This window comes from Vigna unguiculata, chromosome 7 (genome assembly GCF_037176805.1).
Source record: "Vigna unguiculata cultivar grain cowpea cultivar isolate G323 ecotype 2 chromosome 7, ASM3717680v1, whole genome shotgun sequence".
Lineage (NCBI taxonomy): Eukaryota > Viridiplantae > Streptophyta > Magnoliopsida > Fabales > Fabaceae > Vigna > Vigna unguiculata.
In genome coordinates this window covers 1,651,782-1,669,538 of record NC_140798.1, presented here as the reverse complement: position 1 = coordinate 1,669,538, position 17,757 = coordinate 1,651,782, and the positions used below count along the sequence as shown (strand labels likewise).

Here is a 17,757-nt window from a genome sequence, read left to right as displayed (position 1 = left end):
AAGTTTGATTTATGTGATGGATGAAAGTATCCTTACAATTAACATGGAAGGGTATCATCTTGCATGCTTTTCATCATGGGAAGCAACAAAGAAAAATTGTCTCAGTAAAAATGTTCACTTAATCAGAGGCAAGACACATGAACAGTTTGGTAAATAATGAATTAACAAAATATTCATTACAAACAGCAACAGTTCAATATAAGAACAATCAACCTATCTTCAAATGCAATACAAGATTATAATGAACATGAAACAATCTCTATATTCACAACAACAATGAAATAACTGGTAACAAGGAGTCCTATGTTTATATAAATACTCTCTGGCTATATATATGTGAATCTACACTCCCACAGTAACCTCGTATGATACAATCTCGGGTGTGGATGAATTTAAGACCAGTGCACCATTCTGAGTAAGCTCAGTTTTGGATTCTAGCTCCATGTCATCTTGATATTCAGAATTGCAAACTGGTGGATCATGGCATTCTTCATTGTTTCCTGTGCCTGCTTTCACATCTTGGTTGATTTTAGTAGACTTCACAGGATTCTTCTCAGTTTTTCCAATTGCAGTTTCCTGAGACTGCACCTTGGCTTGAGTTTTTCTGATTGGTTTCTTTGAAATCACTTCTTTATTAGTACCCTTTACCTTTGCCTTGGTTGAATCATTCTGTTGCTGTTTTGCATGTGGACTAGAACAGGATTTATCATCTGAATGGTTCACAACATATCCTTTGTTTCTTCCAAGCTTTGGAGATTTTGGGCGTGTTATAGGTATCTAGTTGGTAGATAAAATACATCAAAATAATGAATATTAAAGGTTCTCTGGCTAAGAATTACTTCCATAACATGAACCTTCTTTTGTATTACTATGACAGTGAGCTTCTGTTGCCACAAAAGGTTTAGAAAAACAAATTTTAAAAGGCATTAACAGCTATGTGAGCATGTGGTGGTTAAATTACCTTCTTCAATTCAACTTTTGGAGGAGGTTCCTTGTAGAAACTTGGCATTGGAGTGGCTTTGAATGTCATAGTCTTCCTCAATTGCTTGATCTCAGCCTCCTGGTTTTCCTGCCACAAAATCAGAAGAAGATAAATGAAAAAAAGGTGATAACCTGGCAATGGGAGCTCAAACCACATGGAACATAAATTACTGAATTCATTTAGTTGTTGGTTTTGACACCTTTGATTTCTCTTGCTGATTAGTTTTCTCTGCTTCCTTTTCCTGAATTTTCTCTTCTAACTTTGAGAAGAACTGGGGGGAAAGGAGAAAACAGGATCAATATCGGGAATATTCAATATTAACATCAATAGGCCGCAAGGTTTTAACAGTCACCTCCTTCCTCTTTTCAGCTCTTTCTTCCAATCTGAAGGAAAATCCAGAACCACTGCTTCTCCTTCGAGGAGTATGACTTCTGATAGCACATAAACAAGATTTCATGAACATTTTAGCTAAGGAAAAAGAGGTATGACATTTTCTTTGTGAAACATTATTGAAATCCTAATGAGATTGGCAGATACACAAGGACAACATAGTGAACTGAAAGTAGTAGTGTCACAAATCATACGAAGTTGTGGAGTGAGCATCATCATCCTCTTTATTTGGTTTTTCAGTTTTTGCTGGGGTTGAAATCTGATCATCAGGTCTGCAATAAAGTAAAAAACCACAAGGTGGTAATCCCTTCAGCAAATAGATATACATTACAGAGTAATCTCCTACATGTATTGAGTGTTCACTAGAGTTAAGTTCACCATAGAGTGAAATATATTGATATAGAACCTAGCAACAACATAAAGAAAATTAAGCAAATCTGAGACGTTAAGACTTACAAGGATGCCTCAGATGTAAGGCTCTTGGAAACCGCATTCACCGCCGGAGAGGACTCTCCAATCTAATATGCAGAATAGAAGTCATGAACATGGAGACTAATGAAGAGAAGCTATGAAAGAAACTGAGTTGGAAAATTGTTTCTGTACCTCAGAGGTTTTAAGGTTATTCATGGATGTTAAAGAGGTTCTATGGTTAGAATTTCCAGTGTTTTTTTCAGACTCCTTTGAGTTAACTTCATTGTTTGTCAGCTTGCTTGAACGACGAATGGAAGGCTGAGCTCTAGCCCCATTAACATGCTTAGTTTCTGTCTTCACAAGACTGCCATTGATGCTTTTCTTCATGGCATCTCTAGCAGCTGGTTTGGCTGGGAAAGAAAGGCTCTTGGAGAGGTTTGGCCTGTGTGTTTGAGGTGATGAAGCTGTGGACTTCAAATTGGGTTTGTCTTTGGTGACAGATTTGTTCTTCTTTGAAGCGACATCACCTTTGCCACCATGTTCCTAACCATGTTCACATGAATTAGTTTAGGTGGCAGATCATGATTACAAATGATCATTAATAGTTCAATTGAAGACACAATTCTGATGCATTAGAGGTACCTTGGCAAGTTTTGAGTTTCTACTTGCTGTAGATTTGGGCCCTTCAACTTTTACAATGGATTCAGATGCCTCATTCGTGGTCTGAATTTCAGCATTGCAAGTTTTCTCAGCTTCCTTGTTTATGTTCTCGTTAGTTGTTTCCCCAATAACATGTTTCTCGTCCTCCATGGCAACTCCATTTTCAGATTCCATTGTGCTACAAACAGTGACACAAGGTTGAGTTTGAAGATGACAAAAGTAGTAAAGGTTTCTGAATCAAATAACTAAAGACAAGAAACATGTATTTTTAAGTGTTTTTATGTCAGATCAGACTCTTAACCCCATTAAATTTCATGATGGGAATCATTGGGCAGTGAAAGATGAAACCAATGAAGAACTATCAAATCTCTCATCCACTTTATGCGACACTTTCGACTAACACCATGTTGTTTTGCAGCAAGGAGCATATATATGTATACGCCATTGCAATTCAACAAAAGCTAACACACTCAAATTATAGATTTTACTCAGAATTTCAGATAATTTCCTGTAGACATTCTCTGAAATGAAAGTGCTATTAAGGACAGATGTAACTGGAGTAAACAGTGTCCCTTGATCCATCTTAATGATCATTCTCTGCAAAAATTTCCTTCCATTCCCCCTCTTCAAGTTCTCAACTTGAATACAAATTCTCTACTAACAGAAACCAGAAATAACACTTGAATTCATTGCAATTTTGCAATGTTTGACACAAATCTAGACTCACTTTTCATCACCTCTTTCTGTACAACTATTATCCTGAAATAAGATGGATAAGTAGAAAGAAAACGAAGCTACATAATATAGTTTCAATGAACATTCCATTGTTCTTCTGCCTCCACCTCCTGCACTCAAATCCTCATAATCCAATGCTACAGTTTCTCTCAACAAAAGCAAAAAACAACAAAGAATGACATTGGATCTTAACACGTAACACAGACCCATATAAGATGAGCTTGATTTTTATTGAAAACACACGCAATCCAACAAAAGAAGATACACAGAATCCAAATCAGAATAAGAAAAGGACAAAATGCATCTCGGAAACAAACACAAATGTGGGAATTCAGAACTGGGAGATGCAATAGATGATGACACAAATACACACACTACGGGTACCTCTTAAACCTGGGATTTTGTCTGTGGCCCTGATTGATAAAAAGGACTAAAGAAATTCAAAGACTGAATTTTTGTAAAGATTGGTAGAGTAACATGCAGAACACAGTTTCAATTGTGGTGGGTTGGATTAGAAGCACCAGAAGAAGTGGATTTTTAAGTGTATGTGAAAGATGAAACTGAAAGATGGAGTTGGTGACACTCAGGTTTTCATTGAAGATATGCAAGATAGATTTGTGGAAAGAAAGCTCAAGTGGGACTAGCTTTCAATGAAGTGGAATAGATAGGAACTGCCACAATGACTCTTCTACCACTCCCTCAACATGTAACTGTCACAGGAATCTTATTCATATTTTTATGTCTTATGTTGTTTTGTTATGTTATGTTCTTTATGTTCAATTTTCATATACACGGTAAATCTAACAAAATTTACATCATCAATCCATCATAAATCACCAACTAACATAACTTCTAACTTTACCATTATTCATGATAATTTCTGCAGGAAATCTACTATTTACTCTTTCTCTTTTTTTTTTTTTACTGTGACTGACAATTGCCTAAGCATTTGAGGTGAAACTATTTGGTGGAATCGAAAGTTAAAAGACAACATGCTTGCAATGTTTTTGTTTTATTGTTTGATGATCTGAGATAATTGATGATTTGGATTATTGGTGCTAACAAAAATAAAATGATTATGTTGTCTGTGTATGTGCACTATATGCATGTGATTAATGTTTAGTTAATTAGTGAGGTATTCATTAGAAAGATTAATTAATCAATCATTGCGTTCATATATGATCATAAATAAATAATTTGTATCTGTCTATGTAGCCCCAAAAAAGAAATGATTTGTATCAATGCTTGAAACTGACTCCGGGAAGAGGGTGCCACTGCCAGCAAAATTTGTTTATAATAATATCAGAGAATAAAGAGAAAGAAAAGGAGGTTGCTAAAGGGTGTTTCTGCATAATGGAAACACAGAAATAAAGAAGAAAGAATAGTTCATTAGTCTGCTTTTTTAATTCTAAACCTTGATACAATATGTTTTAATGTTTTTATTTATATATTAGCCATTTTATTTTACTTTTCAATTAATTAATGTGAAATTTGAACTCATTTTAATTTAAATTTTTATGGAAAGTTAAATTTAAAAGAAACAAAAGAAGAAAAAAAATACACTTGAATTGGTTACAAATAAATGTTGCACATGAATCGATTGTTCCGTGATGAAGACTAAATGAACCAGATCACAATCAAATCGTGACATATAGATAATTATATTCTTAAGTAAAAAGATTTATATTTTGATTAATGATTAAGACTTTTGACGAAACTAACAATAAATATAAGAGTTTTCATCATCAGTATGATACTAATGTGAAGTTTGATTAGATATATGGAGAGATTTAGTATCAATAAGTTATGAAAAATCAAGACATCAGTTTCAAAATTTTATGATAATTAATTTATAAATCTTCTCCTTATATAATATTTCTTTTATATGAGATTTCAAGTGAGTTTGAACTTTGAACAAAATATGTGTTAATTGTAATGGAGAAGGGGAAAAAAGTGAGATGGGGAGGGAAAGAGAGGGAAGGAATGAAAGGAAAGATAAGTGAGTGTTTAGGAATATGAAAATGCAAGCACGAATTTTGGGGCCAACATTTGTGTCTCTTATCTTATAAGCCAACAGTGATAGGTGTAACTATCACAATTCCACTCCTACCTAATAAATTCTTACTATATATGTATACTATTTTCTTTTTTTATTCCTTTCAGATTATTTCTCAATAACTTTCACCTTATTCTATATATTTTTATATAAATTTCAAATTTCCTTTATTTTAATTTTAAATGTTTTAAATAATATATGAAAAAAAATATATTAACAATTACAATAATTAATTTTTAATTTAATAAAATAGAATATCGTGAAAAGATAGGAACACACGTTATGATCTCCTGTATTAGAAAAAAAAATAGCAACCTTTGTGATTTTTGTGTTAATTAATATTGTAATATTTATGGTGACAAAAAACAATGTTGATAAAGTGGTGTTTTATTAGGGTTGCAGTGACGTGGCACTACCGTGGAACGTGATTGTTCGCACGTTAGGCTTAGCACCTGGCGCCAACCATGTGTGAGCTGTCATTGAGTTGATGATCCAACGGTTGCTGTGATCTGAAGCCAAAATCAGCACCGTCCATGTCAGTCCAAAATCCAAATCATTCTCCACGTTTTGGTGTGCCCCACTTTTTATTTTCTTTCAAATTAAGACTCTGATTCTCACCATTTTCACACAATTTTGGTTATTTTGTGAGTTTAGATTTTTTATTAATTTTTTGTGTTGTTTTTTGTTTAATATTAAAAATACATTATATTAATATTTTAAACATTTTTTTAATATATTTTAAAATGTAAAAATTAATAATAATTAATATATTATAAAAACATAGTTTAAAAATAGTAAAAAAATATTCAGCAGAAAATTCAAATTTTTATTTTGTTGTCATAAGTTTCATTTCTGTTAATGTAATACACAGTCTTCCATTTTCGACTTTTCATTTTCAGGTACACGTAATTAAAATATTTGGTTTAGTATTAATAATAATATGGCATCATTCGTATAATAGGACAAAATTTACAAATTTTAATTTTCGACATTTTTCTCATATCTTATTCGGTTATATTTTACAAAGAAAAAGTATATATAATATGATAAAGACTTTAAAATAACTTTTGCTGCGTCTAATAGTTATCTCAAAAATAATTTTTATTTATATAGTAATTAGTTTTTAATGGATTCTATTTTTATATTAATTTTTAACGATGAAAATTTAATTCAATTTTCTAAGTTAACATAACGAAAGATGTTCTGAAAGCTTCTCCAATTATTGGTCTTCATCGTTGCTAGTGATATAATAATAACAATAATGGATGGGATGATACTGCAAATTTCATAAAATATTATAACTCTAGATCTCGCCCTTTCACTTAAATTAAATACTATTATATCAACGGTCATAAAAGGCAGCATCCTTTCGTTTATATTCTCTCCAGAACACCGTATAAATCCCCACTAGAAAAATCCAAAGGAAAAAGAAAAACGAAGAGAAATGTGTTTCTCATTCTATTATTTATTTTTTTCGTCGAGTAGTGTGTGCATGATTGATTCCGGTGCGAATTATTGTTTTTCATTTATTTCTTGCGTTGATAATTTGAGAAAAATTAAATTCATTTCATTTTAAATATTTAATCTAAATAATATGATAATGTAAAGATTTTTAAACGTTTATCTTCAAAAATTAGGTTGAATCTCTTTAACTAAAATTTTATAGATAAAAAAAAAATGGAATAAGAAACTTTTTGTTAAAGCTACGTAAACAGGTGTAGATTAATTATAAACTAAGCTACATACCAACTTAAAAATAATTCAATAACTAAACATGTTAATTACCAAAATTAGTCATTTTCATAGAAAGTCATGATGAGTAAACAGACAAACACAAATGTCTTTTATTTATTACGTAAAATTTCAATTTTTACAGGGTATTCATTTGTATCATTATATTAATTATATTGTACCGTATAACCTATTAACATTTTCAACCAGATCTTGAGTTGATCGATCCAAAGATAAGCGGTTGAAAGCCGCCCAATATGGACGGATAATCTCGCGGTTTGTTGATGTGACAATTTCTCTGGAGTACTTTTTAAGAGGCTCACAACCCAAGCAGTCGTGGTTCGACTGCAACACCCAAGTAATTGAACGACCACATTGGTAGCGTCCCAATTTATTAGTAGAATTTTGTCACCATAACATAAAAATGTGACCTTCGACAACACGCTCAGATCCGGTCGGTCGGTCGGTCTTACTAGAATTAGATAACTATAAATTAAAGTAAAATAAGTCAGTAATCAAGTTTAAAAAAACAATTGGGTCGTGATTAAGAAAACCCTAATCACAAGCCCATGTCAAACACTATAAATAGAAACCCAACGTAATTTGGTAAAGACTTTTACTTCGCATTTAGTACAACATTAATTGCATTCACCTGAACGGACTTGAATTGAGTTAAGTATCGAAATCTTATTGACAAGTACCTGATCAGCTGGACAACCAAACGGAAGAAAAAAAAAAAGACCAAATATGAGAAGCTGTAACGAGGATAAGATAAGGACAAATTCAATGTTTTTAAATAGGTGATAGTTCTTTATATCTGAAACATATATTAAAAAGTATATACCCAATAAAAATAAAAAATTACCCTTTCTTAATCCAAACCCCCACTCTCCCTAACTCATCCCATAACTAAAAAATCTATTTTCAAAGTCTTTTTTTATTATTTTTTATTTCAAAATCCAGAAAATTCGTTAGCTTATGAATCTTTTAATTCTTTCCGAAGGAACAATGATTATATATCAGTTGCATGCTTTTTGTTTTTGTTCTTGTTTTGATTGTTTCTTTGGTACATTTTCTTGTTCTATCTATATATAAATAAAATTGGATGTGGATTTTGTTGATGATACATTGCATTGGAAAACAAAGGCAGAGAGTATGTGTTGAAAGTTGGAAAGTGAATGAATGGGATCACGGCAGCGCGTGGATTGCACGCGCAGACATGGATTTAGGGTTTGCATGGGTGAAGATGTTGGTGGACCACACCATTGATGGAGTTCTGCATAGCATCTGCAACACTCACACATGGCATTGGACAAGTAACTAATGCTTCTTCCACTCTTCACAATCGAATGTCACACAATTATTTGATCCATGCATGTGTCTCTGCTTCATATCGGATTTCACAATTGTATTATTCTTATTGTTGTCTAATTCCATTTTGTTGTGGGTGTTCCTTCTTCTGCATATTTTGAAATTAGGTTTAGTTGATTTTTAATTCATTTTAGTGGATTTTGAAATTAATACACTTGTACGTTATCTCATCTCAATCTTCTCATATGATTCAGACCTCAAAATAAGTGAATAAAAACTTTTCAGAAAGAATGATTTAAGCTCATAAGATGATTTTACAGAGGGAAGAAAACAAAAGGTTTTTAGTGCTCCCACTAAACTTGATATAGATAATAACTTAGTAATATTATAAATATTTTTTTTTTGTACTGTATGACCTGTTGATATTTTTAGCCAAAATCGGTCAAGCGGTTCAAAGATAAACGGTCGAAAATCGTCCACTACAAGCAATCGATTCCTTAAATTGTTGATGTGATAATTTTTCTAAAATGATTTAAGGTAACTTACGATCGAACGGATCGAACGGCCTCTGTCATATAATACAATTTCTCTTGCAACTTATAGCCTTTATATATTGTTTTATGTAAATGACCATTATTATGTTCTTACTTCATATGAATCCTTTTGCCATCAAGTTCATTTTCATACAACTACTTTGATGATTGGAAGTTGTAATATTTTATTTCATGAAAATTACAAAAGGAATTAATATTTACGATCTTTAATTTATTAATCATCAATTAACACTAATTCTTTGGTGATCAAAATCTTAAAGTTAATGTTAGAGAGAAGAAAAAATTAAGATTTATATTTGTTTTAGTACAATGTATTTCTTTCACATTCAATTCAGGCTCACTTATCCTTAAAAATAAAAAGAAACTTACTAATCTCATATGTTAAAAGGCTTACGTATTATTTATAATTCACTAAAAATAATAAAAAGGTTAATTTATTACATATAAAAAGTCCTTTAACCTGTATAATCAAATGTTTACAAAACAAAAGAAAATGTAACTGATTAAAAGGTAAGAAAGGACAGAAAAAATCACAGAAAAAAAAATTAAAGACCAAATTACAGATTTTATAAAATACATATACTAATTCTTAGAAAAAAAATAAAAACTAAAACTGAAAACTTATAAAATGGAGGATCGAAACTACTATTAAACCTAAACAATCTTAAACATATGGGTAAGGTTTAGTTAGCTATAGCTTTGCTTTCTCTAGCATAAATTTGTTTAACTAATTACATTTTTAAAATTTTTCTTCTTTTATTAAAAACTTACTTTCATTTCATAGAGTTTCTATTAAATTATAGGTCAAAACTTTACTCTTTACTAAAAAAAATCATATTTCCTGCCAATTTTGTTTTGAAATTTTTTTGTAAGAAATACTTACAAATTTTGTTGTGAAAAATAATTTACAAGAAATTGCTACCAATTTTCTTACAAAATATTTTGTATAAAACACTTTTCGCAACAAATTTTGTAAAAAATACTTGTAAATTTTATAATTTTGTAGGAAATGATTACTCACGAAGGAATTACGTGCCAATTAAAATTCGTAAAAAGAATAAAAAAATTCTTGCAAACTTTTTTAACAAATTTGCAAAAAAAATATCATGTAATATGAGAATTTTTAGTAATGACTTTAAAATAATAGAAAATTTGTCAAAAAAAATTAGATCAAGCAGAAAACTTAATTTATTAATGAAATCATTAATTAGATAGATTATATAGTAGAATATTATAAGAATATTATATATATATATATATATATATATATATGATTTAATTATTGGTTGATTTTTGTTTTCTTAAAGTTAGCAGTCATAAGCATGAAAATTTTATTTGGCCTATAATGTATGATTGAAAGATGAAACCATGGTTTTGTAGTGTTTTTCATAGGTAAATCCATGCTTTCTTCTAAGCTTAGAATAACCTTTTCATCTCTCTAAGTGACCCCTCTCATTATGCTAATTACGTACCTCCTAAATCCATTTTCAAGACACATGAGTTTATCTTATTATGTTTATGGAGAAAATAAAACTTATTAATTATCAAAACTACACTTTTTTCACTCTTCTCTTAATTAACACATGAATTAATTATGTTCATAATTTCCAAAAGTTCAAACAAATTCCGTTTTGGTATATTTTTAAACTTTGCTAACAAGGTCAATATAAAATTTGTTTGTAATAATCTTATCATAGCAAACAATTAAGAATAAAGTAAATAGATAGTTTTTATTAATTAGGTAAATGGTTTAGCCTAACAAGGGTAGATTAGATTAGATAGCATTCTCATTAATTGTGATTGACTAAGTGAAGGATGATACTTAACAATCAATTAAATCTTTTAAGACAAACTTGAAGCATCAACACTTTTTGCTAATTTCTTGATTAGATGCCCCACATAATTAAATACTTTTAATTAATTGCCCCCAACCAATCCAACTCATTTGTGTGCATAGGGGACCTTATTCACAAATAAATAGGGTTTCATCATTGTTTTAGAGTGGTCTTACAAAGGGTGATGTGTTGGTGCATATTCACTAAAAAATAATGGTGAAAACAACCACATATAAAAATCTTAAGCAAATCCTTGTCATTTCTATAATAACATAGCAAATAATTAGTGGCTTCGTAATTAAGATTAGTTTAAAACTCATTTTGTTGATTAGCTTATAAAACTTAGTTAATTAATTAAACGACTTGTCAAGTAATTGAGTTCAACTTTAAATATAGTTCAACTTATTTAATCAATCCAATCCACGTGAAAGTGTTGATTCAATCATGTGCTCTCTTTGCACGTGTGTAAAATTTTGTTCAAGTTGAAGAAAATAAGTTTAGAAACTAAAATTCTAATTAAACTTGTTTCTAAAAGGGTTAAAATTACATAAATCAAGCCCATTTTATAAGAGGGGGCCAGCCCATATATTTTTGTTCCAAAAATACATAGGTAAAAGAAAGAGAAAAAAATAATGAATGATTTTAATTTTTTTTTCTAGTATGAAAGTTGTTCATTTATAACAATATATAAATAGATATTTTTTTTGTGTCATTTTTATTTTATTTTTAATTATTATTTTTAAAATTAATTATTATTTTAAAATTTCTTTTGTTTTTAACTATCATGTTCAATTTTTTTTACATATTTTATTTTTAAAATTTTACATTTAAAAGTTATTTTAATAATTAATTATATATTTTTTATTCGTCTTAATTCAAACTTTTATAAAAATTAAAAAAATGTGAACACAACGCAGATGTGTTTGCTAATTCTAGTAAAAAAAATATAAAAGATAATGAATTATTTAAAAAATTATTTTTTATTATAAATAATGTTTTTTAAGAAAAAAAACTCTGAATTTTGAAAATACAATAGTGTCGTATGTGACATGAGGCAAATTGAAGCAAAAAAAAAAACATAGTTTGGATGACAGGTAACAAAAACCTAATAATTTAGGTGACCACAATTCAGTGTTAGTTCCATTGTCCTCATCACAGAATTAGGGTTGTTTGAACAATAATTATTGAATGTAAACCCCTATAATTCAACCACTCAGAGTTGTCATTTGCTGTCACACCAAGCATTATATAAAATATTATTTTTATAAACATTTTCTATATCATATGTTCTCATTTACATAATTCTTTTTTTTACATGTAGAAAATTGAACTATCCTTAACGTAATTCTTAAAATTCTCATCCAAAATATCATAGCAAATTATATACGATGGCTTATGTTTGAATAACTATATTTCATAGTGGATGTATACTATTTAAGGTATGTGGAATAAAATTAAAATAGTTGCAACACAATAATAGTTTGGAATTGGAAATGGATAAATAAGTGTAATCATGATTATTGTCTCAATTTTGATGAAAGATATTTAATTTGACTACGACTTGAAAAATATTTAATTTTTTAAATTAAATAAGGAATGAAAGATGTGAATATATCCGTATTAGTCTCATTATATTTTACTTTTATTTTGATTTTGAATTATTAAAATATTCTTTTTTTCATATATTGTTGATAAAAGAAAATTCTTTTCCATATGTTGAATCACTTAAAACTACTAATTTTTCATATATTGAATTATACATTTTTACATTCTTCTAATTGTCTGACTGATTTGGTATCTATTACCTTTGGTCATTACAAATTCAATTATTACCTTCTTTTTTTTGATATGTTTAAACGATGTATTTCTGGACTTTTCTTTTTTTCTTTTGGCATCTTGAAAACAAAATAGATGTTGTAGTTATGATAAAATTTTAATTGCGTTTTTTTTTTTTTTTAATTACTCGACTTCTACGCAATTGGTATTTAAAATTTACAAAAAAATCATAATATTTGACTTTTATAAAAAAAAATAATAATATATGTATATTTTGATATTAAATTGTTATAACATTAGATGCATATTTGATGCATCAAAGTGCTGTGTTTTTTGTTTTTTAACTTGTATAAACTAGAAATAAGAAAAATTGTACAAGTGATGAACTTATTTTTGTGGACATGTAATAAGTTAAACTATAGTTATGTTCTTATAACATATGTATTTGTGATAGTATACAAGAGTTTAGCAGTGAGGCAACAACACAGAACCTTCTGTCATGAATCAAATGCAGACACTTTGAACTTACATCAGAAATCATCATAACACTTTGAACTTCAATTCTACTGTAAAACCCTTTGAAAACCCCTCTTTACCAACTCTGTAGTGAGAATTTCATTGTAGTACTCTTGCTCTAACTCAACATTGTGATAAGGACTTGAGAAACAAAGTTGCCAAATCAGTGTTCTTTCTTACCCTGATGTGTTAATGTTTCTGTTATGTGTGCAATATACAAGTGATTCAAGTTTCTCAAGAGAAACTAAGGTCAGCAAACCGTTCAGGAAATGCTAATTTACCAAAAAAATGATACAAATAAATACACAGAGAATAATATAATTCACCCACTTTCTTAATTAACACACCGGTAGTGCCTCCCTAAATCCAATTCTAAAACTAGTGCTACCCTTTCGACCCTTCTTACCCAAATCTGCATTTCCTTTCTGCATCATAGCCACAAATTCATTGTAGTCTATTCTTCCATCCTGAGAATCATCAAAAATTCGAATTTCACCGTCATAGACATAAAATTATTGTAATGTTCATCAGTAAAAATATGTATACTCACATTATCTTGATCAGCTTCTCGGATCATTTCCTCCAAGGGAACATCTCCAATGCCAAATTCTTCGCAAGCTTGTTGAAGTTCATCTTGAGTGATGTAGCCACTTCCATCTTTATCGAAATAAGCAAAAGCTGCAACTAAATGATCTTCTCTTTGAACCTTGTTCAGATGCAATGTTGCAGCTATGAATTCTCCGTAGTCAATTGTGCCACTGTTATCAACATCTGCCTGGAATCCATAACAAAATTGGATTCCATGGTTCAAAACAATGTACTATTCAAAAACTATGTCTTTCCTATGTTATCACCTATTATCAATCTTTCATTATATACTAAAAACGTTTTACTAGATGATTCTGAAAACTTACTGCTTGCATAAGGTCGTAAATCTCAGATTCATTGAGATTAGCACCAAACTTTTTCAGTCCAACCTTGAGTTCTTCAAAAGTAATTTGACCACTGTTGTCTGTGTCTATCGTCTTAAACATCTCTTTCAACCCTGCAATTTCTTCTTCAGAGAGATTCTGTGCTATAACCTGCATAACACAACAACAATTTAGCTAGCTAAGTTTGGACATCTAAGCAGAGATTTCCAGCATTAAGTAATACAATCATGAAAATGGACTAGACACTCAAAAAAGAAAAAGAAAACTTACTCTGAGAGCCATTTTCTTGAGTTTGTTCATTGCATAAAACTGCTTTAGGCGACTTAAAACTGCAGAATCAAGAGGCTTGTCAGGAGCTTCTCCATCAACTTGAATCCAGGGGTGACCTGCAAAATAATTCAGGACATCTTCATCAACAATGTTGTACAATACCTTAAGTTCCAAAAACTGAATGAGTAATTTCTTTATAAACTAAAATATTAACTGATGCAGGTGCATGAAATAAAACTGTAGTCACTTGCAATAACTTTTGTTTCACAGACATCTAAAAGGGATTGTAGTGAAGAATCTTACGAAGAACGTCAAAAGCTGATATCCGTTTACTAGGGTCTCTGACAAGCATCTTCCTAACCAAGTCTTTTGCACTTGCAGATATGGAAGGCCATGGATCCGATGTGAAATCGAGTTGAAAATGCAAAATTGCGTCGAATATTTCTTGCTCCGTTTCTGGTACCAAGGAACAAAACTAATATTAAACTTTTAGAACCGGGGAACATTTAAGGAAGAAAAAAAAGTTTGAACGTAAAACCTTTATATTGTCACAGTGCATATTCTTAGAAGATTCAATAAAAGGTAACCAAAATGATTATTGGATCATAATGTGCTAGCTATGTTAGGAACTGTTACCTCCCCAAAATGGAGGCACCCCACATAAGAGAATGTATATAATGACACCAGCACTCCATACATCTGCTTCAGGGCCATAACGTTTGCGCAGAACTTCAGGTGCTACATAATAGGGACTTCCTACTACATCATTGAAAATTTCACCTGCAAATCATGAGGGTCACTATAGGATTAGCGCAATGCAGAAATTTCTCACATCCAAGTGCTTGTCTATGATCACTGCACTAATATGACTATTTGTCAAAAACGGATATCAAATTGGCCCATAGCAACTCTTACAGAAACCAAAAGCAAGCAACTGAAGATAGGTGTTAATTAATTAACAGTGAAAGTTTTTGACAAACCTGGTTTGAAAAAAGCAGAAAGTCCAAAGTCTATTGCCTTGAGAGGGGCTTCTTCTTGTTGATTAACAAAGAGAAAATTCTCAGGCTTAAGATCCCTATGCATGACTCCAAGAGAGTGGCAAGACTCAATGACACCAACTATTGTTCTTGCAAGCTTGGCTGCTTTTCTCTCAGTGTAATGCCCTCTTTCAACAATCCTATCAAAGAGCTCACCCCCAGCACAGAGCTCCATAACAACATGAACTGAAACAGCATCCTCAAAAGCCTCCTTGATTGAGATCACATTAGGACTCCCTGCCAAGTGGTGCATTATCTGAATTTCCCTCCTCACATCCTCCACATCCTCCTCTGTCACCAGCTTCCTCTTCAATATGGACTTGCATGCATACTCTTTCCCAGTGGCCTTCTCCACACAAAGGAAAGTAGTTCCGAATTGGCCTTGTCCAAGCTTTGGTCCCAAATTGTAACTATCCTTAAGGTGCCCGGTTTTCCTCAGCAAAACAGAATCTGCTTTGAGGCCTGCACTTGCTGGCTTCCTCACATTGGGTGGTCTCTTCGGTTTTTGGGGCTGCGCCGCCCTTGTTTGGTCCGGAGCTGGTTTAGTCTCCATGGCTTGATGAGGAGGCCTCACCTCATCGCTCTCAATTTTCATTACCTCTGGAGGCTTGTCTTGAATTGCGTCTATGGCTTTTGCGTTCTTTTTGCCCCCTTTGTGTGCATGAGAAGAATCTTTCTTGTGTCCACGACACCACCAGTATGAACTAGAGCCACGAGTTCCGCCATTAGAAGTAGAGGTTCTCGATCCAACACAGGTGTTTCCCATCTGACACTAGACACTTCTCCTTGTTCCAAGCATCTGGTATAACAAACAAAAACAAAAAACCCTCAAACTTCATTTTGTTTTTCTCATCAAAAACATTATCTCGTTTGGTGTTTTTTCAATAAGAATTCGAGTTTTACCTATATCATCCTTAATGCAAATCTTTAAAAACGTAGAATCTTAATATAAAACTCTGATTCTAAGAACAACACCTAAGTTTTGTCCAAAGGAAAAACAAAAGGCTTGTTTATGATACCATGTTAGCTTGATGGTGCAATGCAATTGATGCGAGAAAGCTCGTTGAACGACTAATGTTCTTGTTTTTGTCCCGTGGTAGGAGGCATGCACATGCAAGCGTGCTGAGAGAAGGGCAACGAAAATGGAAAAAAAAAAAAAAAGGCTTTTCAAGATTTGCGAAGTTTTTTAAAATGCTATCACAAGAATGGCTGGAAGAAACCCTTTGGGCAATGATGAAGAGGAGAAACGAAAATGCACGTAAAAGGAAAAGGGTTTTGATTTTGAAGGCGTGAGGGTGGAAAAAAACAGAGCTTGGGTGGAATGAAGAAGAAAAGAGAGAAGAAGGAGTTGTAGCGGTTTTTTCTGTTAGAGGAATGAATTAACGAGAGAGCCAAGAAAACGCGTTGATGATCGGAGGGCTGAGAAGGGTGCGACAATTGGAGTGGACGGTTGAGATTTGGTGGGTTTTCAAAACGTGGTTGTCACGTCGTTGTTGTTACGTGCAATTAGGTCAAATTGCAATCTCTTTCTGTTTTCAAAATGTTCTCAACCGCCGGCCGACGGCAGACCCTCGCCGGTGATATTGGTTGTTTTTTTTTTCTCTCTCTCTCTCCGCTCTCTCTCCTTGTGTTGCCAATTTCTTAATTTGCTTTATTATACGTTAATTGTGTTCTGTTTTTGATCCTATTAGGGTAATCAATTTTCCAAGTGCATGCTAATTTGTAATCTTCCATGTGCACCACACGTTGAGGTGAATTAACTCAACTATTAAAATTGAAATAAACATTATTAGTTGTTAATGAAAATAATCATTGATATTGTATATGCTTATTACATACCCAAACATGTTATCAACCACCAAATTTATTTATTCTATATTTGTTAGAGTCAAATCCCAATTTTCATTTGCTATAAAAACATTGAGATGGATAATTTTGTGATTTTTTGTATGCAACAAAAAAATAAAAAATAAAAATCCCAAAAAAAATAATTTTGTTTCCCATTTTTCAAAAAAAAAAAAATCATGGACAACTTGATTTTGTCTACATTTATTGTAGATTTTTTTTCTATCTTTTTCTACTTTTTAATACATTACATAGTGTATAAAATTATGTTTTTGTTTTTTCTAGTGTATACTAAATGTTAATGCACATTTTTTGAATTCTTAAAGCATTACTCATTTCTTTAGCCACTTTTGTCATAGCTGTGGGAGGAAATTTTAAAGGGGAAATTATTTCGAAGAATTGAAATGAATAGTCACAAAAAGATAATGCATGTAAACTTGACGATAATCGAACGAAAATAGAATGAAATGACAAATTTTGTAGTATGATTAGGACATATTATTTAAAATTTTGTTGTCTTCTAAATTGAAGCTCTAGATTGAAGAAAAAAAATTAATATCAGAATTTTAGAAAAAATGTGAAAAGAAAGAAGATAAATGTATAAATAAATTACTAAATAGGTAAAATAGTAATTTATATAATAAATCTAAACTAAAATTTTCACTCTTTCTTTTTATAGGATTATAAACTTCCTTTTAAACCTTAACCTTTACTCT

General features: G+C 31.2%; 2 protein-coding genes across 2 annotated transcripts; both read right to left on the bottom strand.

Moving 5' to 3' along the window:
- Nucleotides 1-145: 145 nt before the first annotated feature.
- Nucleotides 146-3,857, bottom strand: LOC114192260 (protein WVD2-like 4). The gene is made up of 9 exons (XM_028081921.2): nucleotides 3,563-3,857; nucleotides 2,426-2,621; nucleotides 1,976-2,326; nucleotides 1,829-1,890; nucleotides 1,567-1,644; nucleotides 1,335-1,413; nucleotides 1,182-1,253; nucleotides 962-1,069; nucleotides 146-777 (listed from the first exon to the last, which is right to left on the bottom strand). Exons 2-9 carry the CDS (start codon nucleotides 2,615-2,617, stop codon nucleotides 343-345), a joined length of 1,377 nt encoding a protein of 458 aa, XP_027937722.1. The 5' UTR covers nucleotides 2,618-2,621; nucleotides 3,563-3,857; the 3' UTR covers nucleotides 146-342.
- An 8,953-nt stretch (nucleotides 3,858-12,810) lies between these two features.
- Nucleotides 12,811-16,846, bottom strand: LOC114190594 (calcium-dependent protein kinase 26-like). The gene is made up of 8 exons (XM_028079542.2): nucleotides 16,216-16,846; nucleotides 15,140-15,995; nucleotides 14,796-14,939; nucleotides 14,463-14,615; nucleotides 14,160-14,275; nucleotides 13,872-14,039; nucleotides 13,508-13,732; nucleotides 12,811-13,424 (listed from the first exon to the last, which is right to left on the bottom strand). The coding sequence occupies exons 2-8, from the start codon at nucleotides 15,960-15,962 to the stop codon at nucleotides 13,296-13,298; spliced, it is 1,758 nt and encodes a 585-aa protein (XP_027935343.1). The 5' UTR covers nucleotides 15,963-15,995; nucleotides 16,216-16,846; the 3' UTR covers nucleotides 12,811-13,295.
- Between the last annotated feature and the right edge of the window lie 911 nt (nucleotides 16,847-17,757).

What these genes read in the sequence shown, in the direction of transcription:
- LOC114192260 (XM_028081921.2), bottom strand. Translation starts at nt 2,617, where the DNA reads ATGGAATCTGAAAATGGAGTTGCCATGGAGGACGAGAAACATGTTATT. An exon ending in ATCAGCAAGAGAAATCAAAG is followed by an intron (nt 1,070 to 1,181) that starts GTGTCAAAACCA and finishes ATTTTGTGGCAG; the next exon opens with GAAAACCAGGAGGCTGAGAT. An exon ending in CAAAAGTTGAATTGAAGAAG is followed by an intron (nt 778 to 961) that starts GTAATTTAACCA and finishes TCTACCAACTAG; the next exon opens with ATACCTATAACACGCCCAAA.
- LOC114190594 (XM_028079542.2), bottom strand. Translation starts at nt 15,962, where the DNA reads ATGGGAAACACCTGTGTTGGATCGAGAACCTCTACTTCTAATGGCGGA. An exon ending in ATCAGCTTTTGACGTTCTTC is followed by an intron (nt 14,276 to 14,462) that starts GTAAGATTCTTC and finishes ATTATTTTGCAG; the next exon opens with GTCACCCCTGGATTCAAGTT. An exon ending in GAGAAGCTGATCAAGATAAT is followed by an intron (nt 13,425 to 13,507) that starts GTGAGTATACAT and finishes GATGATTCTCAG; the next exon opens with GATGGAAGAATAGACTACAA.